The sequence below is a fragment of the Pseudonaja textilis genome, chromosome 1 (genome assembly GCF_049901715.1).
Source record: "Pseudonaja textilis isolate UNSWEBS1 chromosome 1, rPseTex1.2, whole genome shotgun sequence".
Taxonomy (NCBI): Eukaryota; Metazoa; Chordata; class Lepidosauria; order Squamata; family Elapidae; genus Pseudonaja; species Pseudonaja textilis.
The window spans coordinates 161,526,339-161,550,213 of NC_141990.1; the positions used below are offsets into that span (position 1 = coordinate 161,526,339).

At 41.8% G+C, this 23,875-nt stretch overlaps 1 protein-coding gene across 4 annotated transcripts in view; it reads right to left on the reverse strand.

Moving 5' to 3' along the window:
* Nucleotides 1-14,753, reverse strand: part of HDAC4 (histone deacetylase 4) — a 182,694-nt gene extending 167,941 nt beyond the window's left edge. Inside the window, exon 1 of one of the 4 annotated variants that reach the window (XM_026707841.2) lies at nt 14,552-14,753. Coding sequence is in view for 1 of the 4 variants with exons in the window: in XM_087919582.1 (XP_087775708.1) it covers nt 13,903-13,921 (19 nt within the window). In the remaining 3 variants the exon portion in view is untranslated. Of the gene's footprint in view, nt 1-13,902; nt 13,998-14,551 lie in introns of those variants that run through there. The other 3 variants (XM_087919583.1, XM_087919582.1, XM_087919581.1) reach the window with 3 other exon arrangements.
* Between the last annotated feature and the right edge of the window lie 9,122 nt (nt 14,754-23,875).

Consider the following 23,875-nt stretch of genomic DNA (forward strand, 5'->3'; position numbering starts at 1 on the left):
TCTCTCCACAAATGCCATTTCACAGCAGCTATTTTAGCAAATTTAATTTAGAAAGCAGAGATCATCCTATTGGATGAGCTGAAAACAGCACCATTGTTTTTTCCAAAAATGGAACCAGAGTTGAAGGGGAATCACTATACCATGGTCCCCATTCCTAACACCCAAGCCAATCCATAAGAGTACTGTTATCAACAGTATCAAAAGCTGCTAAGACATCATGGAGGTGAGGACAAATACATTACCCTGGGGAACAATTCTATCAAGACTCAAGTCATTGCTTGATGACAGTGACTAAACTGCACACCACAAATTGTTTACCCACAAGACTACCCAAATCACACGCCAGAAATTATCAGGGTCTGTAAGCCATCTGGGGCAGGCCTCCTGAATTGGTCTGATGATGTAAGTCATGGGCAGCACTTAACCTCATCCTGACCAGAGTGATCTGACTGTGGCAAATTACTGATGTAAATAATCCCCATATCCAGATCACCATCTGCTCTGAGACAAAATAGAATACCATAGCATAGCATAGCATAGCACAGCACAGCACAGCACAGCACTGGAAGGGACCTTGGAGATCTCCTAATCCAGCCACCTTCTTAAGCAGAAGGTATACTATGTCAGACAAGTGAATGTCCAGTCTCCTCTTAAAAACCTCCAGTGATGGAGTGCTCACAATTTCTGAAGGCAAGCTGTTCCACTGATTAATTTTCCCTCACTCTTAGGAAGTTTCTCCTTAATTCCAGGTTGCTTCTCTCCTTGATTTGCAACCATTGTTTCTTGTCCTGCCCTCTGGTGTTTTGTAGAATAATTTGACCCCCCACTTCTTTGTAGCACCCACTCAAATAGTTATCATGTCACCTCTAACTCTTTTCTTTAGACTAGCCAAAACACAAATCCTGCAGCCGATCTTTATATGTTTTAGTCTCCAGGCCGTTGATCATCTTAGCTGCTCTTCTCTGAACTTTTTCCAAAGTCTCAACATCTTTTTTGTGGTACGGTGACCAAAATTGGTTGCAGAATTCCAGGTGTGATCTTACTAGAGTTTTGTAAAGAGGCACCAATACTTCAAGTGATCTAGAACTGTGCCTCTGTTTATGGAACCCAGGATTGTATTAGCTGTTTTGGCAGCTGCTGCACATTGCTGGCTCATATTTAAGTGTTCATCCACTAGGACTCCAAGGTCCCTCTCACAGTTACTGTTTTTAAGCCAGGTCTAGCCTAATCTGTACTTATACCTTTGATTTTTCCTGCCTAAATGTAAAACTTTGCTTTTCTCCCCATTAAAATTCATTTTGTTGGAAAGGACCCATTGTTCAAGTTTGTCAAGATCTTTTTGGATCCCGAGCTTATCTTCAGGGGTGCTGTCTATTCCTGCCAGTTTAGTGTCATTTGCAAAATTGATGAGGTCCCCATATATTTCCTCATCTACAAATAAGGTTGAATTTTGCCCACCCACATACACTTAGCCACAGGTGACATGGGGCATGATCATAGTACCACAGCAGTTGTGAGCATTACTGTTCAAGTCAACTGCTTATATCCAAAGCATTCCAGACAATTTATGTTATGTTCATCATGACATATGGGCACAAATAACACAATTCATATCATTGCCTCATTACATCATTCTTCAAATTAACTCTTTTTTGGATTTGACAGTCATCGGAATATAATCATGTGGGAAAAGCTTAAGTATATGCCATGCAAAAGCTTTTCTTTTTTAAATATATGGAAATATCAATATTTTCATATTAGTATCTTCACCTTTATAAAGGTGTAGCAATGGGACAAAAAGAACTATGGAAAAATTGCTTTTGCAATTACTATTTCACAGAAAATTAACAGTTACATCTCAATTTACAACAGTTCATTTAATGACCATTCACATTTATGACAGTTGTAGTATCTCTAAGATCACATAATTTACATTCGGATGCTTGACAAATGATTCACATTCATGACAGCTGCAATGTCCCACAATCATTTATTCCTTTTTGAGAACTTCTGACAAGCAAAGCCAATGGGGAAACCAGATGCACTTAACCATATTACTAATTTAACAATTGCAGTGATTTATTTAACAAATGTGGCAAGAAAATACATAAAATGGGGTACTTAACGAATTTCTTACTTAATTACTTAATTACTTACTTACTTAACAAAAATTTTGCGCTCAACTGTGATCATAAATTGGGGACTACTTTGTATGCCATTTCCATCAATGGAAAAAGTAAAGAACCCTTGGCTCTAATACCTGGTATCGCCTCTGCTACAAGAAGGCATTTCTTGTAACTGTCCGTCTGGCTCCATCAGAGCCCGGTTCAGAAGAGCAGGAGGAAGAGTTGGAACTGGGACCATCTGACAGGGAAGGCATATCTCCCTTAGGATGTTTGGAGACGCCCAGGGGCTGAGGACAATGCTGTCCTGGCCCTCTCAGGCATTGGGGAGGTGGTTGACCAGAGAGCTGCCTGCCTCTCTGGTCAATCACAGGGGAGGATCAGCTGCTGACCAGCAGTGGTGCTGATAGGCAACCAATCTCCTCTGATGAGGAACACCACTTGATCCAAGGGCCAGGAAAGTGGAATCTAGGCAAGCCCAGAGAAGGGCTGCAAGGCTACTCGGATGGTCGCCCCACCCCGCTCACAAGGAACATCTGGACAGGTTAGGGTAACTTGAGGAGAATCCTTGGGGATTTAGTCTTTGCCATGAACAATTGTTTGCTTTAGCTTACACACCCACAGCTTTGATTTGTGCCTCGTGTTGTTCGCCTTTCCTCACTTGAAAGATTGCTCTTTGCACTTTGTTTTTGACCTAGCCCTTCTCTTTTGGTCTGCATTTCGCCTTTCCTTCACTGTGCCTTTCTAACTGCTTCTTGCCTTGGATCTGTTCCTTGTCTTGAGGAATGCCACTGTCTTGTGCTTGGACTCTGCCTAGTGAATTGGATTTGGAACCTTGCCCTATGACCGTACTTCTATTCTGGGTTATCTTTGTACTAACAGTACTGTGCTTGGGAGACTGGGAGTTGCTGCATTCAGAGTAGTGGCGGGGTAGAGCCTTACCAGTCGTTGGGGGTGTCACTGGCTGGAACATTTGTTGAGAGAAATGGAATTCTCGCAGGAGTGTCAAACACAATTTTATTGAGGGCCACATCAGAATTATGGCTGCCCTCAAATGGCCAGTTGCATGTAAGACTATGACAACTCACAGTAGCCAAGTGGGCATGGCTGGGTGGTTGCAGCTGGGTCTCCACGACTAAGTGGATGTGGCTGATTAAGTGTGGCCAGCTCGATGCCTCTCACTCAGCACGGCTGACTAGAGATGTCTGGGTCGGGATGGAACAAGTCCAGCTAACTCAACGTGGGGACAACTCGGTGCCCCACAAGCTTCTCGCCTCTCCAAACTACTAGTACCCAAGCACATGCACACACACATACACTGCATTCCAAGTGTGGGGACTTTTATCAACAGAAGAAGAGGGTCTTGTCCCCAAGCGCAGACAAGATTGGCAGATTGCTAGGTCAGGTGTGGATAAAAGTCTCCAAGCTTGGAATGGTGTGTATGTGTGAACATGCATATAATACACCAAAGAAGATGTTCTCCCAATCCCAGACATTGTTGGCATTTCCCTGTCCAGCAAAGCAGAAGGCGGAAGACAACACTGTGTGTGGAAGCACGGATGAGAAAGTTTGCAGGAAACAGTTTCCTCCAAGTCCAACTTCTGCTTTGACAGATCTCTGGAGAGGAAGAGAAGGCAGGGGAGCCTTGCCCTTCTCAAAAGGGAATCCCTGTTTCCAATCATGCATGGTAAGGATGCTGGCTTTTTGGAACAGCCTTCCCTCATGGAGCTCCCCTGCCACCCCCTCCTCATCTCCAGATATCTTTCAAGGAAGACGTTGGTCTCAGAGAACACTGCTTTTTGCAAACTTTCACCACATCAGCATTATGGTTGCTCTCAAGGGCCATATAAGAGTATGTATCATATTAGATCAGGAGTGTATTATGTCTAAGATGTTGGCCAAGCCAACATCTCATTTCAACATTTCAAATATGAAATGTTTTAACATTTCAAATATGAACAAATATTTCAAATAAATCTGCAAAAACAAATTTAAAACAAAGAAAAAACATAAGCTATTTAGTTCTCTGTGTATCTCTTTCATACCATTTTATCCAAGTCAGATGTTTGACATCTTTTCTTGCCTACAAGTTCATCCAGGCTTGGGGTTAGGTTCTGAACTGCAGAAACTCAGAAACAGGATAGAGTGGAGGTGTGCACCAGTGAGAAGACTTCTGTGTGCGCTTTTGTTCACCCTCATCACAGAGAAAAGTTACTCACAGGTATGTACTACCATACATGCAGAGCATTTAAGCAGCTTGAAGGCAGAGTTGGGGCATTGTTTCAGGGATGAACCTGGTAAACTATGCATGCCCTATAGAAGCATACGTTCCCTTAACTGTGTACACTGGAGTTCTATCAGCTCCATCTGGATGTTTACAGGTGCTTTCTCCACGTCAACTGCAAATGGCAGTCCAAATAAGCAGTCCAAAATTGAATTTCTGTTCTTCAAAGTCAACAAAGTGTAAACTCCCTGTGAAGTATGCTCAATTTATCAGCAAAATGAATATCTGAGAACACAGCAGTGCAGACTTGGTTTATGACTGTTTGGCAACATGGTAAGTGACTCAAGTTTCCTTGCTGTATCTGAGTCTCTCACAGTCAGTTTAACTTGAAAGGCTTTCACTACATCATTCATGTCCATGATCACACGGTCCCATCCCTGAAGCTGAAGATTTAACACAGTGAGATACTTAGTTATACTGCACAGAAAAGCTAATGCACAGCCATTCTTCATCCCTCGGTACTGTGGAGTCTTTTCCTTTACTTTCAATAAACTGACAGATTTCCTTACACAACTCAAAAAATCTATTGAGCACTTTTTCTCAACTTAGTCATTGCACCTCTCTGTAATAGGGCAGATCACCAAGTTGAGAATGTATTTTCTCCAGAAAAGATCTTAAATTGATGATTTAAATATTTGGCTATTATAAAGTTAACTACCTGAGTTACAAGGCTCATTACATGTTCCATCTTCAGGATGTTTCTGCGTAGTGTTTCTTGGTGTGTGATGCAGTGATATGCTGTCAGCTCACCTGTGCACTTCTCACTCATCTTCTCTTGCATTCTTCCCACTAATCCACTCTTTTCCCCGCACATCAAAAGTGCTCCATCTGTTGTCAGTCCCATAACTTTGTCCCAGGGCAATTTCATGTCATTTACACATTTAGATACTGCTTCAAATATGTCTTTTCCTCTGGGGTAGTGCATTGATTTCATATGCAAAAGTTCATATTCAAACTTGAGTCAACAGATGAAGACTGTCAGCTGTGCTATGTCAGTGATTTCAGTGCTCTCATCCACAGCAAAGGAATATACAATGAAATCTTTTCCCTTTTCAATCAACTGTATTTGAAGAGCGAGTAAAAAGCTCTATCAGCATTCTATTGTTGAATTTTCACTGTTTTCTGATAATATATTTGTATGTGCAAAGCAACATTCAAACACAGCTGGGATCTTCTGGAGGAAATACATTCTTTTCTGAGCCACTTTAAAACTGTGGAAAACCGGCACGTTTGCTGCTGTGAACTGATACTAAGTCAATGTGAGACATTTCCAAGCAGTCTCTTAAAGCTCTTAATGGCATAGGTCCAAACTACCTGATAAATTGTATTGTCCTGCTAAGACTAGCCTGTCCTATTCAGGCTGGCAAACAAGGGCAACTGTGGATCCCATCAATCAAAGAACTCTGTCAAGATCCAGAAGAAAAGCCTTCTCCATTTGCAGCACCCATTCTTTGAAACATTCTGCCCTCCAGGGTAAGATTTGCTCCCATCCTTCCATAAGAACTGAAAGACCTGACTCCAGAAATTAGCCTGGTGACCCACTGGAAGTTCAACTCTAGAGGTGACTGCTAGATTGACAGCTGACTCCATCTTTCCCCCTTCCCTGCTTCTCACGTCCATGTTTTCTATTGATCAAATCAATGTATTTTTTTTATTTTCTTTGTCCTTGTTTGTTTTATTATTTTACTTTTCCTTTCTTTTAAACTTCCTTTTTATTTTTTAAGATTGTGAGCTGCCTAAAGTAACCCATGGCAAATTAGGTGAAAATTTTTTTTTCTTCATCGTCATCATCTTATCCTCATCTCAGCCCCCAAACACAAATTTAAAATACCATTTAAAAAACATTTTAAATACTAAGTCTACCCCAAATTGTGATCTGCTCAAGTTTACATTGTGCTTTCTAATTTGTCAGCAATTCTTTTGGGATACTGTCTATGATTTAACAGCACTGTTTCTTTCTTCCAAAGCTGACATTTTTCTACATGTGAGGTATTTTAAAAGGAATTTTATGTCAAATTTCCTTTGTAATATATATGTTAGCTGGATCTCCAGCATGGGTTTCTGCAGTGTGCTTGCTATTGGCTGTCATAGAAATGGGGAGGGGGACATGGGCATTTGGAATGAGGAAGCAAGCTGGTGTGTAGTGTCCCATGAGAACTGGAAAGCAGGTTTGCACTCATGAATTATGGTGCTGCTGAGAGGAGTTGTTTATACTCCATCAAGGCCAACCATCCTGCGACTCCAGTTGCGAGTACCTGAAGAGGAGCTTTCCCATATCATCATACTGGATTGGACTCTCTGTGCTGGACCCTGAAGGGAAGGATTTGGGGTGACTTTCAATGTATAACATTCACGTGTTTTGAATCAGAACTTGCCTTGCTTTCGCTGCTATCATTTTGAACTTAGTAAAAATACCTCATCTCTAATTCAATGGAATTGGGGTTTTTCTTTCTTGAGATTTGCACAGGAAGACCTGAAGCACGTGCACGTGCACACGCATGTGTGTGTGTGTCAGGCCTGCCTGTGCAATATATAAAATAAATATAAATTACCCCTTGTTAGGTTGATCAAACTCACAAGAAACGGAGGTTGATTTCTCTAGTCACATACCTCAATGCTCCAAAGATAGGAAATAGCACTGTATAATTTATTTTATGTTTATTAGTTTCTTGTTTCTTTTTCTTTCCGGTAAGATATACAATGATTCTCTATTTCTCTCCCATCAAAATAGGGAGAATGTCAGATAAAGGTACCCCATAGGTAGGTAATGGCAGTTACAGTTACCAAACAACTATACTAAGTTAAAACAGCAGGACTAAGTGGTGAGCCTTGTGGGGAAAGTTTAACTCTTTCATCCTCTGGGCTCAGTCCTCCTGCTATGGCCAATATACTAATATTGTCACTCTAACAGTTCTAACTGAACATCTCCCTCAAATAAGCAAACAAGCAAAGCCTTCTGGACATATAGATTTTACATTAGATAGAACTGTGAAGAAAGTTGGAGAAAGGGAAAAAAGATTGGAAGAGAAATTGTTAACAGCAGCTGGTGAAGCAAAACTATGGAAAAGAACAGTTGACATATCCACATATATAACAGAAACAAGAAATTGTATATAAGATGCCATAGACTAATAAGGGGAGAAAAGCAATCAAAGAGTAGCCTTCTAGTCCAGTATCTCAAGATAGGATAGAGGAAGGATAGAGGAAGGAATTAATGAAAGTCCAGTAAGATTATTGGTTTATTCTCCTTAATTATACAATGCACAGTGATTGTGTTGTGTTTGTTGGGCTGATAGTACATAGGATTTAGATAAATCAGAAGATCCATGAAACCCACAAAGCCACCTCTATAGCATTCACTTTCCAGTCAAGCTTCCAAAGCTCCCCTATAATAAGCATTTACCTTCTTTGCATTTTGGTGGGAGCAGAGCTAGTTTAAAGTCACTGTGACCAACCTTTAAAAAGTAGGGCAATATATAAACCAAAGTTTTACTTACTCTTTAGAATCACCCTCAAGACAATGATTTCCCCATTTTATTTATTGATATAGTGGCTCAGTGTTTAAATTCTATTCAGCTTCCAACAAATATAAAATAGAATAAGAAAGATAACAAGAAAATACAATTCTTGATCAAATCAATGACGACTGCCAAAGTAATGTAGCACTCAGAATACGTATAATTGAAGAAATACGCATTTCTTCAATTACAAGAAAAACCAAACACAATTCACCTAAAATCTCTCTCACCTAAAGTCATGAAGGCTCTGTAGAAAAGCAGTGTTTTAACAACTTTCCTGGATATCTTCAAAAAAGAAGCAATCTTCATTTCGGGGACAAACAAGTTTTTCCGAAGGAGGAAAGCTATAAAACAGAGGTATCAAACTCGCAGCCCACAGGCCAGATGCATCAGGTGCTGGCCATCCCCATGCCCGGTTTAGCAAAGGGAGGTGGAGTTGTGATACATCACGTGACAACATGTCATCATGAGTTGGACACCCCTGCTATAAAAGAAAATGCTCATCTCTTAGCCTCCATGTGTCACTTCTCAACATGTAGAGAATTGCAGGATATTCTCTGTGCTAGAACTTACATGGCAGGCAGATTCTACATGGGTTTAACAGTCCTAAAGATACTCAGTCTTCAAGTCATGGGCATCTAACCTTTTGCTTGCCTCGGCCACATCAAATAAAGAGAAATTGTGTTGGGCCATATATAAAATAGATAATATAGTTATGTATATAAATCACATAATGTTAAAAGTTTATAACCTTGTGGGGTTGCATTTCTAGCTGTCCAGGGTTGCATGCAGCCCAAAGGCTGGATATGCCTGCTCCAAGGCATGTGAGACAGTTTGGTGGAATCAATAAGGGCTCTTAGGCTTGTTTCTCCCCTTTAAAATTCAGACCTATTCAATAGTGGTAAATATCTATAGCTTGGGTGTAGGATGAGGATGAAGCTTCATTCTCTGAGCTTATAGGTTGGTTTCCAAACGTTTCGTTACCAGGCTAGGTAACATCTTCAATGGAGTTTAGGGGATGTGTCAGTGTTCTTCTGTTTATAAGGGCTTCAGGTCCTGAAGGGTGGGTGTGTTAAGTGAGAGTCTTGTGATGGGTAAGGTGTGACTCATCAGTGCCAGAAGTCTCCAACTCCTAGTAATAGCAATAGCCCACAAACCTACAGCCACACTCCACCAGGAATTATCCAGAACCAAAGAAAAAATACAGAAGGATGAAAGAAACAGTGTAACCTACAAAATCAACTGCAACCATTGCAACCAATTCTATGTAGGACAAATATGACAATTAAAAATCAGGATCCACAAACACTGGCTGTCAAAGGCCATGATCCCAAATCCTTACTCTCTACCCACATCGACAGCAAACATCACCAGTTTGATTGGAGCAACACAAACATCACTGGCCACACTAACACCTGCCATGCTCATTGAGTTCAAGCCAGGCACTCCACAAGCAATTCTACCAACAGATACATTGACCAACAACCAGCTACAAAACCCCTCAGAACCCAAATCAACAATACACCAACCAAAGACAGCACTGACCCTCAATCAACCCTCACAACTCCCCACTACCAGTTCACCTTCCAATGACCCTGACCTGATGTAATCTCCCTATCTCAAGACCCATTACAAGACTCTCACTGATGATTCACATAAGACCCATCACAAGACTCTCACTTGACACACCCATACCTGAAGCTCTTATAAACAGAAAAACTGTCAGGTCCCATAGTTCTCTATTGGGACACTGCCATTCTGGTGGGAGGCTTGGAGGGTATTCTTTGCCTGGGGTTTCATCTGCTTTGCTTTGCTGTACCCTGTGGAAAATAGGGAGGGGGGGAAGGAATGTGTCATTCCTTGGGTCATGTTAGGGAGGGGGAGAAGTGGAAAGTGAACCATATACAGAAATATCACTAGCAAATGTTACAATTATCAAACATATTATCATCATTTTTATGTTCAATGCTAAACGTGCTTGCACCTCAGTGTTCCATAAAAAATCATACGCATAATACCTATGGACAGATATACCCATTTGTATCAGCAATAGGTTTAAATGAAGTATCATTTCTAATTCTTGCACCAATTCAAGAAACAACAGAAGGAATGCAGTTACTCCCACATGCAAACACATAGAGTAGCATTTGTCAAAGGAAAAAAAAGAGCATGGGAATATATGGAGATATACTAATACATACAAAATTGTCTTACATTACATTAGAATATTTTACCTTACCCGCTGCTATGTAACAAACAACAAAATCTATGGCCAAGAGATAGTTCCAGTAATTTTACTGAAGGTCCTCCACATTCAGAAATATCAGCCGGAACATGGGACTTTATGTACATGAAGGATTCAGTCTATCAAAGATATAGCTAGTGAGATATATAGGTATTCCTCTACTTACAACAAGTGAGCCCAGAATTTCTGTTGCTAAATGAGATATTTACTAAATTAATTTTGCCCCATGTCATGACTTTTCTTGCAAGTTGTTAAGTGAATCATTGCAGCTGTTAAGTTAGTGATACATTTAAGTGAATCTGGCTTCCCCATTGACTTTGCTTGTCAGAAGGTTGCAAAAGATGATCACATGACCTGAGGACACTCCAACCATCATACCTGAGTCTGAATTTTGATTACATGACCATGGGGATACTGCAATGGTCATGTGAAAAATAAGTCACTTTTTCAGTGCTCTTGTAACTTTGAACGGTCACTAAATGTGCTGTTGTAAGTCAAGGACTACCTATACTGGGCAAGAAACTTGAAAGATATCGCTATAACTAAAATCTATATGTGAGTCCTGTTAAGTTGCAAATAACCTCCTAGCAATAGCTGTCAAACACGGGGTCATTCCAGGTCAAGGGGTCTGGGGGAGGCCCTGCTCGACCATCACAAATTTCAATGAAATTGTGTGTAAACATGCACACATCCCCAATTAACATTGGTGAAGTGTTACGTTTGCTGATGCAATACTTGTGGAGATATAGTTATTTATTTGACCCCCATACCACAGTCTTCTACAGTATGACTCTGGAGTTTCAGCAACTTAATTTCAGACATAATATCTCTCACAATATTTTGTTTCCACTTGAACCGGCAACCCCATCGCCATAGGGTGCATGTCTGATGGCTGTGCAATACCAGCCATGGGTAGGTTTCTTGGTTCAGGATCCCAAGCCTGTAGTTTGGTTCTTACTCGAGGTTCCAAAGCCTTGTGTAGGTATCTGTCCGGTTCCCAAGCTGACATTTGGACAGCTTATCCTAGGTTCCCAAGCCTAAAGTGGGTATCTTATATGGTTCCCAAGCCTCAGGCACACATTCCATCTGCATCTACCCCATTCATCAAAATATTAAGTTTATGCTTTATCAACATAATAAGTGACAAACGGATGCACTGTGGCGTGTGAATTCTCCCAGTGAAAGCTTTGACCAGTATCTTGGACAACAAACAAGCAATTCTCCACAAAATCCATCAGTACAATCAGTTCGATTTCTTTTAGGCCGGCTTTTAACTACTTCACATATTCACTTTGATGTTTTGAAACGAAGTGGTGGCCAGTCAGTTTCCACATTTTGCTAGCAAGTTTTTCGATAAAGCCATCAACAGTGAGAACGTTTGTTTCCAGCATTTCACGGTCAGTATGAACCCATTGTTTGAATTCTACTGATTCTTCCGAATCCCAATTCTCGAATATTTCGTCCAAATACGCTATCAGTCCCTCTTTACCAGGGTAGTTTTGGCATTGCTGCAACATACAATCTTTGGTGCTCAGATCGCAAATTGCCTTTCCCAAGAGCAGCTTATAGTCCTCTTTAATGTTGGCACCTTGTAGCATAAGCTTAACATTTTTATGAATGGTGTAGACACAGACGGAATGTGTGCCTGAGGCTTGGGAACCATATGAGATACCACTTTAGGCTTGGGAACCTAGGATAAGCTGACCAATCATTGGCTTGGGAACAGGACTGCCAAATCATTGGCTTGGGAACCTCAAGGAAGAAACCAAACTACAGGCTTGGGATCCTGAACCAAGAAACCCATCCGTGGCTGGAATTGCACGGCTATCGGATGTGCACCCTATGGCGATGGGGTTGCTGGTTCAAGTGCCTGAACTGGTAACAATGTCACCATGGACCAACATAATGTAATAGTAGTAATGATGTCTATATAAAACAAACAAGGCAAAACAATAATAGAATGCATGTGACATTGCCATAGCAACGTCAACTTTGTCCCTATTTTTAGGGCTTTATATGTCAGTGATGAAAAAACAACCCTACTTTTTAAAGGGGTCTGAAGCATGCTCTTTCTAACAAGAATGATTTAAGAGTTTCCAGAAGTTATTATTTTGTAAAAGCAGGCTGAAAATACCTTATTTTCGGCGTTTTTACAAAATGTCATCTTTATACTCAATCGGTAAACTATTGGAAAGCAGTAGAATGAAATTTTATATTCAAAAACCTTGTGTTGTTGAGTTATTATGCGCAAAGTTTCACGTTTATCATACCTTTCTTTCCAGAGATATAAAAAGCCTAACCTTTTTTTGAGCTGCTATATTTTCAGGCCAACTTTGCTCTGCATTATCTAGATGGAGATTGCTCATGAGAATGTTTTAATTATTTTGTTTAACAGAGCTCAAAAAATTGTACAAGATGGCCAAGTTTTGTTTCTCTCAACAAAATATTGCTGGAGATATTATGCCTTAAAGTTGGTGAAACCTCAGTCATACTGTAGAAGGCTGCGGTTTGGGGTCAAACAAATGACTATATTTCCACAAGTATTGCATTGGCGAACATAACCAATGTTCATTAGGGACATGTGTGCATGTTCACACAAAATTTCATTGAAATCCATGATGCTCGAGCAGGGCACTTTTCTGAAATCAGACCACTTGACATGGAATGACCCGAAGCTTGTTATAGTATGCTTTCAAATAACAGATTACATTTTAGATAAGGGGTTGCCAACGGGGGGGTGATCATACCCCCTGGGGTGAGACAATATTCCAGGGGGTGCAAAAACTTGAGTTTTAGAAATTTCAAAATTATAGTGCATATGCATAATTATTTTTTAAGGAGTGCAAAGAATATATCAGAAGCGTTCTATGGGTGCAAGCTATAGAAAAGGTTGGGACCCCCTGTTTTAGATGAACAAGGTGTTTATCTGGTAGATGTCTGTCACATAGTATAGAAAAATAGTGCAAGTAGTGCAATAAGCAGATTATCAACTATAAAAACAGTACCTTCATAGGGGAGGTGTGTGTGTGTATATATGTATGTGTGTGTGTATGCATGTGTGTGTGTGTGTGTATACATGTGTGTGCATGTACACACACATATATAAAATCTCACTTTTTCTCCAAAAATGTAACTCCCCCATTCTTTCAATCAAGTAATTTTTTTGCAAAACACAAGGATTAGGCAAATGAGCCCCCATCTCCCATGCAGGGAGATTTCAACCTTTCCAGTCCACTATATAGCCTGCAAATGCTCTCAAGTATATCCAATTCTATCACTGTGCATCCCAGCAAAGCAAACACTACCTATTTCATGCGATCCTAAGTCTGTTACTGTGTAAAAAGGTCCACATTTTTCTTTGCAACTGCTGTCCTCACTGCGGTAGATTTATCGTGGTCCCTCTCCATTCCTTGGCAATACCACTTTTTAATCTTACTAGGTGTGGCAATACTGTATATTTCAATGAAAACGGCTAATCCCCAAAACCTCCGTTCTACGAGAAGATGCGAGGCAGAGATTTACGGCCTATGAGTGAGTTGGCGACTGAAAAACTGAAGACCTCTTCCCGGCCAGCCAGCCGGCCGGCCAAACAAACGTCCCTTCCTAGCGCCTCGGCCTTTACTTCCCCCCGCTTCGCCTTCGCCGCCGGGCTTGTTGGGAGGGACACCGCCCAGCCTCACCCCAAGGGGCGTTTCCATGCTTAGCTGCATCTTATTCCCACCTCGCACTCACCCGTCCAGCCGTTACTCATTCAGCCCCGGTTAAGCAGGAGGGAAATGGGTTTCTCAGAGCCGCTAGACGGATGCGGTTCTTGGATCCACCCGCTTTCATTCACAAAAAAACAAACAAAACAACAAATGTAAACAGACGGCGCTTAAACCACCAGCTTCCTTAAAGCCGAGGTGGCGGCACCCGCCACTCACGGCAAAGGGAGGGGAGGGGGACAAGATGGGATCAGTGTCGATCAAGGCTCTAAGTCCCGCCTTCCACGGGCTGCTAAAAAAGCCCAACCCCACCCTTGGCTTCAACGGCTCCCACGGAACCGAGGTCCAACGTGGGGACGACTCAGACGATGGCTCAAAACCACCCGCCAGGCTTCGAACGAGGCCCCGATTGGTGCTCTAAAGCGTCAATCACCCCCCCCACCCCCAATGGCCCTGAATATTTCTGTTCCCCTTCCCCGTCTCCAAATCCTCCCCAGATGCCTCCGACGGGATCCGTTCCCAGCTCTAGAAAGGCGCAGGAGGAGACCCCCTTCCTCCACGGGCAACCCTCTCCCCGTGGTTTAAAAGGAAACGGGGGTGCCCGTATAACGATTGGGCAATCCCTGGCATCATCACAACCGCGATCTTCCGACGAAGCCTCTGCGCCAGATACTGACCTGGGTTTTTTGAAACCAGAAGAAGAAAACAAGCCTAAAGGAATGAACGGCACCCCCAGCCCCGAGGAAGTTGCCGTCGACGAGGAAGAGGACCAGAAACAGCCCCCCGGGCGCTACCGCTACGGTGCGCGCGCCGCCAACGGAGTCAGCTCATGACGGAACGCGCCATCTTGGAATTTTCACATAGTAACCCACGTGGTACAGACCACTTTTTTTTTTTCCCCCTAGCTCCCTTTAAGCCAATCGGAGGGCGAAGCTATTAATAGCCGCACTCCGATTTTTCCTCTTCGCAGTCCCTCTCGCGTCTCGCTTCCCTCCCTCCCTCCCTCCCTCCACCTCGCTTCAGAAGGGAAAGGGAGACAAGTTTTGTAGCCTTGGGGAGGCGGGATGGTTGTACAGTATTCGGAAGATTTCGGAAGTAGGACATCCTTCTCCGAAACGACAGAAATTCTCCGCATTACTGGAGTCTTTTTTTCACACGAGTCGGGGGGAAGCAGCAGTCTGCCGCCCTACGCATAAGGCTAAGCATGTTAAAACATTACAAACGTGACGATCAATTCCTGTGATGTAACAGAGCTCTGGAACCTTGTATTCTCATTGGTTTAAAAAAAAATGATTAAAAAAAAAACTGCTGAAGTCACCAGAGCAATATTTAAACAGTGTTTCCAAATAAGCCAATTCCACCGGACCTAATGAAACTTATTCCTTCATAAGGGGAAGGTAAAAGAGGAATCGTTTTCAACCCAGTCATAAGTTGTTTTAATCTATAATTTTGACATTAGAAGACCCACTTGAAATTCCTATCAGATAATATGACATGCCTGTCTGCCGCACATTGTAACCTATTGATGAATTGTGGGAAGTGGTGGGATTCAAATAATTTAATAACCGCTTTTCCGCCCTAACGACCGGCTGGGTGGGCGTGGCCAGGCGGCGAGACGGCACTCAGCCGCGTACAGCACGGGGGGGGGGGGTGAGTTTAATTGCAAAATGCGGGCTTTGCTTTGTGATATCCAGATGTAGCGAGCAAGGAGTGTGAACTGCACAGAAATACACTTTTCCTTTGGTTATGAAGAAATATCCCCAAAGTCAGATGTCCACTAAATGTAGACTGACTTTTAGCTACACACATTCCCAGCAAACAGCAAATTTTGAAGCTCCAGGTAAAGAGGATTTGTTTTAGGATGAGTAACCACAGTTTGCATGTTGGAAGTCCCTAAAGGAATGCTGGGAAACTCCGTATTTCAAAAAACATTTGAGGAAGGGGTGCAGAATAGACCTTCTCTGCCTGAGGTTCGAGAGACTCGGCACCAATCAAAACACTTTTTGTGAAGCAGCTGATCAAAACTGACAGGGTAAGCCACTAGTACAGTGGTGGCGAACCTATGGCATGCGTGCCACAGTTGGCACGCAGAGTCCTCTCTGTGGGCATGCGTGCTGTCGTCCCAGCTCAGCTCCATTCCACATGCACGCCTCTTGCTGGCCAGTTGGCCTTGGGGTCTCTGTCATGCACTGTGGGCATGGGCGCATGCACAGGGCGCGGCCATGCACAAGGTGCATGGGCGCATGCATGGGAGGTGCAGGTGCATATCGGGCACGGCTTACATTTTGGGTATGCACACATGCTTTGGACACTGAGTGCCCAAAAGGTTCACTATCACTGCATTACTATATGAAAATAAGAGCAAACACCACTCCCTTCTAGTACTGATGATGTTATCTAGTTTGGTAATGAAACATCTGCAAGAAAACCATCAAGCTCAGAGAGCACCAAGGACCCCACAGTTCAACCCTGAGCTACAAATATTCTCTTTTATCGATAAACACTTTTTGGTTAGAGGGATTCGGAGCCTGCCTGATATGAGATGGCTCCCAGTGGACTTCATTCTAAAGTTTGATATGATTTCTGTAAATAAGGATGTAGAATTATAATGGCTGAGTCTTTGATCCTTCATACATCAAAAAAATACAAAGATGAGGGATAAACAAAAAACAGATTTGAAAAAAGAAAAGGCTCAGGAAAGAAAAATAATGAAATTGTAAGAAAGAAAGAGAAAAAGAAGGAAAACCAAAAAAGAATGACTTTCAACTTTGTTACAGATATAAGTAAAACAATGCATCAAATTCTTACTCTGAGATTAAAATTTATCTACATTATTTCCATACTCCTTTATTTAATCATCAAAGCCCAGATCAATTTTTAATTTCAGTTTCTCACAAAAAGTCCTGTATTGGTTCATATCACTTTAATCACTGTTTGTACACTGAGAGCATATGCACCAAGACAAATTCCAGTCACACTTGGCCAATAAAGAATTCTGTATAGTTCTATATAGTTGTTAACGAAATCCAACTGATTTATTTAATTGCAGCAAACTCTAAATAAAACAGGAATAGAAAATCCTAAGCTCTAGTGTAGACCATGCTTTTCAACTTTGGCAACTTTAAGGTGCATGGACTTCAACTCACTGAAGGCAGCATGAAGTTCACCCATCTTAAACTTGCCAAGACTGGAAAACGGTGATCTACAGGTAGAAATTTTTCCATTCCTCATTGATTGATTGAATGATTGATTGAATTTATATTGCTGCCTATTCACCCATGGTGACTCGAGGCGGCTTACAGAATGTAAAACCATATTTAAAATAATAAACAATAGAACAAAATCTGGGGGAAAAATATCATCTCACAATTCCCACCCGCCACCCCGACGACAGCAGATCACACGAGCCATTTGATGAGCTTCATCCCGTTCTGATTTCTACTTACTTATGAGCAATCTTAATGCAAAATCTCCATTCCCAACACACCCTTGAGCTCGATTTCATTAAGAGTCACATCAGGGTTGGGTTTGACTTCAGAGGAATGGGGGGGACATGGGGAGATGGCCATAGTTGACGTGGCCAAGGTGGGCATGACACGGGACTCCTGTCAGGACACCTGTGGTGACCACGTGCTAAGACAGGACTTTCCTCAGACTCCCCCTCACTCTCATTATACTCTCCTTCCTTCCTTCCTTCCTTCCTTCCTTCCTTCCTTCCTTCCTTCCTTCCTTCCATCCATCCATCCATCCATCCATCCTTTTCTTCTTTTCCCTTCCTTCTTCATTCTTTCTTCCCCTCTTTCCTTATTTTTTCTTTCTTGCTCCCTTCCCATTTTTCTTCTTTTTGTCTTTCCTCTTTCCCTTGCTCCTTTCCTGCCCGTTTTTGCATGCTCAAATATAAAAGGGGAAACATTTCTCCTGTTGTTTTCTGTTTTCTAGCCAAAATGGCATGCGGGGTGGTGGTGGGTGAACGATTTCTTGAACAAAAATCACAGCAGGAGGATGCAAAGCTGCCTAAAGTTGAGTCTGTGTAGCCATCAATGAAACAAAATTCGGTGACGACATTTCCCAACTCAGACATCTTTTGAACCTACCAGTGCAAAGAATTATATCATGCCCAATTTCACTGTCTTAAGAAATTGACTCTGGAAGTGGGTTTTCCTTGCAACTGGAGTTTGTTATCCAGTCCACAGTTCGTTTTTTTAACTGCTTTTCTCATTCCTATGCCATCTTTTCTTCTGTAACAGTGTGTCTCCCTGCACCTTATATTTGGACTGCACTTTCTTTGGCCAACTCCTTTTTTGAATAAACTTTTTTTCTTCAGATTGTGCCTATATTCCAACTATTATCTTCCCCAAATATTATTTTTTTCCCAATTATTTTCCTGCAGCACTCTGGCAGCCAAAATGGGGCACGAGGTGTCCTCACAATACCCCCCATATCCCATTTTGAGTCTGAAAGGCCTTCTGCACCACCCTGGAAGCCAAAATGGGGCATGTGGGAGGACTCCTGGGAGGGCTGGGGCGGGATGGGACAAAGCCAGCTAGAGGTGGGATTAGCCGGTTCTCCGAATTAGGCAAAATGTTAACAACTGGTGAGAACCCACCTCTGAATCCCACTTCTGGGGAAGCCCTCCTCCTAGAAGAATGAAATATTTTAAGAAATATTTAAAAAGGCAGAATATTATATTTTCCTAAATGAGAAATGGAGAAACATATTTTTTAGAGGCATGAAGCAGACTCATTCTTTCTTAATAGCCCCCCACCCCACCCCCCAGCAGATATTTTGTGTCCACTAAGAAACACTGAGCCAACCTATCTGAAAAACAAAAGACCTTCAGCTTCAGGGTGATGGGATTAAGAACAGGACATGACCTTTCAGGACATAATAGGATTAACCCACTACCATTTAGCAGAAGACACAGAGCTCACTACATTGCACAATCTCCTAAGGGTATTTCAGACATTGCATCACCCTCAGAGCAGTCAAGCTTCAAACTTAGCTCAGACAAACACCTAGGATTTGCATTTCCTCTTTTGCCTATAGAGCCAGCTATGATCCTTCCATAACCCCTACATGACCCCACAGGAATCTGGCAACAGCCAATAGAATATTAAAGGACATGTTCTTGCACAGGAACAGGAAGCTCAAATACAAAGCCCAAAAGAAGGTACAACCCCACCACTCTCAACTCCATGCTGTCAGCTGCCCAGAACCACAAATCCACGTAGTTCTGTTTCATCAATAGTTTATCTTTGCAATCAGCCTCCATGTTTCCAGTATCTTCATTTATTTTTTAACTGACCCATAGCAAATCATAGAACCCAGTCTTCCCAGTACAAAATTGTGTACCGTTGAAAGTCCAATTCATGCTGGATTTTGACAGCTGCAATACACTAGAGAAATGTCAAGGAATTGATACCTCTTGTGATCAGGCTACTAATCAGAGCAAGTTTGCACTGGTTAACAATTTCTTAAGGGACTGTTTAAGGGTTTGCTATTGACCTTAAAAGCTCTACAGTAGTTGGCTTAGGCAGTGGTGGGATGCTGCAGGTGTAAAATCCGGTTTGGTGATTGCGTGCTTTTCATGCGCACAGTTTCCTGAAAAAACTTACCTGCTATGTTACTATTGGGGAGTAACACAGCTGATGAGCGGCAATCCGCTCTGCCGTGCAAATCAGCTGAGAGGATACAGGTAGGTACAGCACAGGGGCAGGCAGGCCCACATGATTGTCAGAACAAACTAGTTCACTGCCAGCTGATCATCAGAGCTAGGGGTTCACCTGAACAGATCCGAACTGGGAGAATCCCACCCCTGAGTAGCTGAAAACCCTCCTAATATCTTGTCTGATTGTGTAGTTCAACAGAAGAGGGCCCTTTTGCAGATGATGCTCTTGCTGCCAGATGCTTGAACATCTGGTAAACAGATGACCTCCTCCAGTATAACTCCCATAGTAAGGTGATATATTTGGCACCATTGACACAGTATTTGGGAAATAACAAAACAGCATTTTCCCCTACATTTTAATAGATTACATATTTTTATTTGAATTCTTGTTGTGAGGCTTTGTATCGTATTTTTTATTAAGGTCAGTTATTTTTGAGTTTTAAGTAATTAGAAATACCAGATATATATTTAACTACAAGTTTAATTTTTAAAAATCCAGGCCATAATCCCTTCATTTGCTTGAGTTTTTATATATATAAATACTATGATAAAGGATAAAACAGAGTAAAAATAATAATAGTTCAAACAACAACATCTGCCTGTCATAGATCCTCGGGAAGGACTCAACATGTAGATAAAAATGCCAAATCCAGTCTAAACATCTGGCTTGACCGACCATAATAATAAAAAATTGTAGAAAATTAAATCTACTTTTCTCAACAGGTTATTCTAATTTGTGCAGTGAAAACCTCAAAGGATCTCCTTGACAAGTAATTTATTCCATTTTCTGTAAAATAATTTAAAATACTATAAATGAGCAAAAGGTCATCAAAATATAAATGAATTATATTCATTCTAATAACATTTATCTTATTGCAAATATTTAAAAAAAAATTTTATCTGTCTAGACACCTATGACAAATTTCTTGGATAAGATTAATGTCAGGATTCCAAGTAATATGCCCATAGCAAACAGACCTCCAAGGCAAGTAGGTCCTCAAAGAATAGTTTCATTGGACATATAATATTGGAATAAGCTGGTGAAAACCGACTCTGAATATTCCTGCAGGTTTCACCTAATTAAACATAAAAGTTTCTCCCCTTTCCCAAATAGTCACATGGTCCAATCAAGGTTCCGTCCTGTTGCCTGGTGACATCTCTCCTCATCTCTCTGACCACCTGTGGGGATGTCCTTGGTTCCTAGGAGAAAGTATTTTATTTTGGCTACATACCCCAACTATCTCTATTCCCACCTCCCTATCCCTTAGCTCCGGTGTGGCAAACTGAAGCGTCAAAATGGCCTCGGTCATATCAGCTTCCAGGTTGAAAGGCGTTTCCCCTTAATTGAAGAGGACTTCCTGCAAAAAAAATAAAAGAAATCACAGAGAGGTTACTCACAGTTCACCCTTACCTCCCTGTCCATCCCCCAGAGGCCTCTTAGGTTTCTGGGGGTACTTGTCATGGAACTGCTTAACCAACCTGTCTGCCTTTATATCCTAGCTCTTGACCCAGATAGTGGGTACCACTTCCATTGCACTAAGTACTGCAAACATCCCCTATGTAGTCTAGAATCTAGGATTTTCTTTACCTCACAATGCATTTCCCCTTACAGAACTATTAGTTTTGGAACTGCCCAATCTACTGGCCTGATCTGGGAACCTACTGCCAACTTTAACAAGCTGCTATGAAAAACCGGATGCACTTTCCCTAACAAATAAAAATAAAATAAAATAAAACAAGTGAGGGAGTTTAAGTTGTACCATAACAGGGTTGATTATTTTCCACTATGTGTTTTGGTCCTAGCTTTTTGAAAGGGATTTTTAATTTTAGGTATTTTGTAGAAAAGTAAACCTCACTCCCCACTTGGAACGGCAGTTGAGGGCTGTGGCATTTGTCAGCTTGCATTTTATGGGTTTTTGCCACCTTTCATAAAGCTTGCTTAGTATTCTCCCATGCTTCCTTCAGTGACTCCATCCATTCGCTTAGTGACATGGATGAGGGGGGCTCCCTGGGGAGTTCTAGCATGGGAAAGAATTCTATGCCACTCGTTACCTGAAAAGGGCTCAGTCCAGTGCTATGTGCGCTGTATTATTGTATGCCACCTCAGCGAACAGCAGTAGATCTGCCCAATTAGACTGCTGATAGTTGACATAGCATCTCAAGTACTGTTTCACCATGGAGTTTGCGCATTTTGTGGACCCATTGGTACTCAGATGAAAGGCTGAGCTAAATCTCTGCGATGACTCAATGGACCAAATAAATTCCCTCCAGAACGTAGTGGTGAATTGGACCCCTCTATCAGAAATTATTCTGTAGGGAATGCCATGCAACCTATAAATTTTCCTTATGAACAGCTTGACCAGCTTTTTTGCTGATAGGAGTCCTGGGCAAGCTATGAAATTGGCTTGTTTTGAGAATAGACATATTATGGTCCAAATGACTGTATTATGGTCCAAATGACCATATTCCCACCACTCTCAGGGAGTTCAACAATGAAGTCATGGCAATTTCTTCCCAGGGTCAGGATGGATTTGCCACTTGCTGAAGCAACCCTGGGGGTTTTCCTGACCTTTTCTTCATGGCTGCACAACTGGCACAGCTTTTGACATAGTCCTCAATGTCCTTTTTCATCTTTGAAAAAGAAAATTGCCTTCTGGCTACATGCAAGGTTTTTAGATAGCTGAAGTGGCCTGCCTACTTAAAATTGTAACTCTGTTGGAGTATCTGGAGTCACAGGCAGCTGGGCACATACGTACAATTTGGAGCCTTTCCAGGCTAGTTCATTTCTCAAGGTCAGTGCTTCTTTGTTATCTTCGTACGAGGGGTCGGCTGGCAGGTCATCCCTCAGTCTTTTGACATCCCTCCCCTGTCTGCAGCTCCCCACCATCTAGCTTGTCCTCAGGTTGTTGTTTGTGAAGCAAGTTGAGAGGGGGGATCATAGCATGGACCACCTCTTCCCGTTTACTGTTGTACTGTGGTTTGCATGATAAGATGTCTGCCAGGGATCGAGGGCAGGGCTGAAACCATGGTGAGATGACGCATCTCATGGGAGTTCTGTGAGACTGTCGAAACCCATGCTGCCGGGAGGTCTGAAACAGACCTAAATCGCTTTGGAGGAGTGATGAAAGCGGGGAGCAAGTTCTGGTGAGTGCGGGGAGTCCACAACCTCCCTGATTGGCCCAGGAAAGCCCCTGAACTTGTGCCACCTGCCAATTCAGTGAAGGTTCGAGCTTCCCGGGTGGGCTAGCTGCACTGTGGTGCCTCGTCATTATACCATTTCAGACAAATGGTTGTCCAATCTCTTCTTTAAAACACCCAGTGTTGTAATACCAACAACTTTTGGAGTCAGGTTCTTCCACTGATTAATTGCTTTAACTCAGGAAATTTTCACTTAGTCCTAGGTTCTTTCTCTCCTTGATTAATTTCCATCCATTGCTTCTTGTTCCGTCTTCAGGTGCTTTGGAGAATAGGCTGACCCCTCTTCTTTGTAGCAGCCTCTTAGAACACTGCTATCATGTTACCCCTAGTGCTGTTTATTTTTTTAATTTTAATTTTTTAATTTTTATTTTGGCAAGAAGTCAACCAGACTCCAGCCATATGCATAAAAACATGTATATCTCTTTGATCAACCATTCAAAACTTACAAGGCAGTTCAATAGAGGTTGTTTTAATGATGGCAGAAAATAATTCTTAAGTTAAACAAAATGTTTAGCAGTATTTCCTCCTATTTACTAAACATCTTTTAAATATGCACCTGTTAATAATATTTGGAACAGGAATAGAACTGACTCTTTATGACAAGATGTTATTTGAAACAAAATACACAGTATAAGAAGCAATTTTAAGAGGTTTGGAAACAACCTCTTTTATTCAATATTTTATGCACCCTGACAGCAGTGCCCATAGCAACGCTCACTGCACAAGTAAGACTTCAACACTAGCAGCTGTTCCTCTCTTAAGGAACTGGAGAAGCCAACTAAATCAACAGTGTATAGTTGTGTAAGCTGCACATCCTCTCCATAGAAGCCACATGCATATCTATGGCAAACATACAGTCCAACTGAAATCTGAGACTTTTTCTCCAACCCTATTTATAGATTGCAGATCTGTAAAATCTTTGTTGGAAGCATTCCTATGCAAATAAATTAGTGGGGGTGAGGGTTGAATAAATGGAAATAAATGCTTTTTTTCTTCTGCTAAAAAGAAATAACATTGTGGATTAGAAATAATATCCGTTATGGTTTACAAATATTATTCAAATTGTTTTAAAATATATGCACACACTCAAGCATAAAGAAAGCCATCAAAAAGTCCAAATGCAGTGGAACCTGAA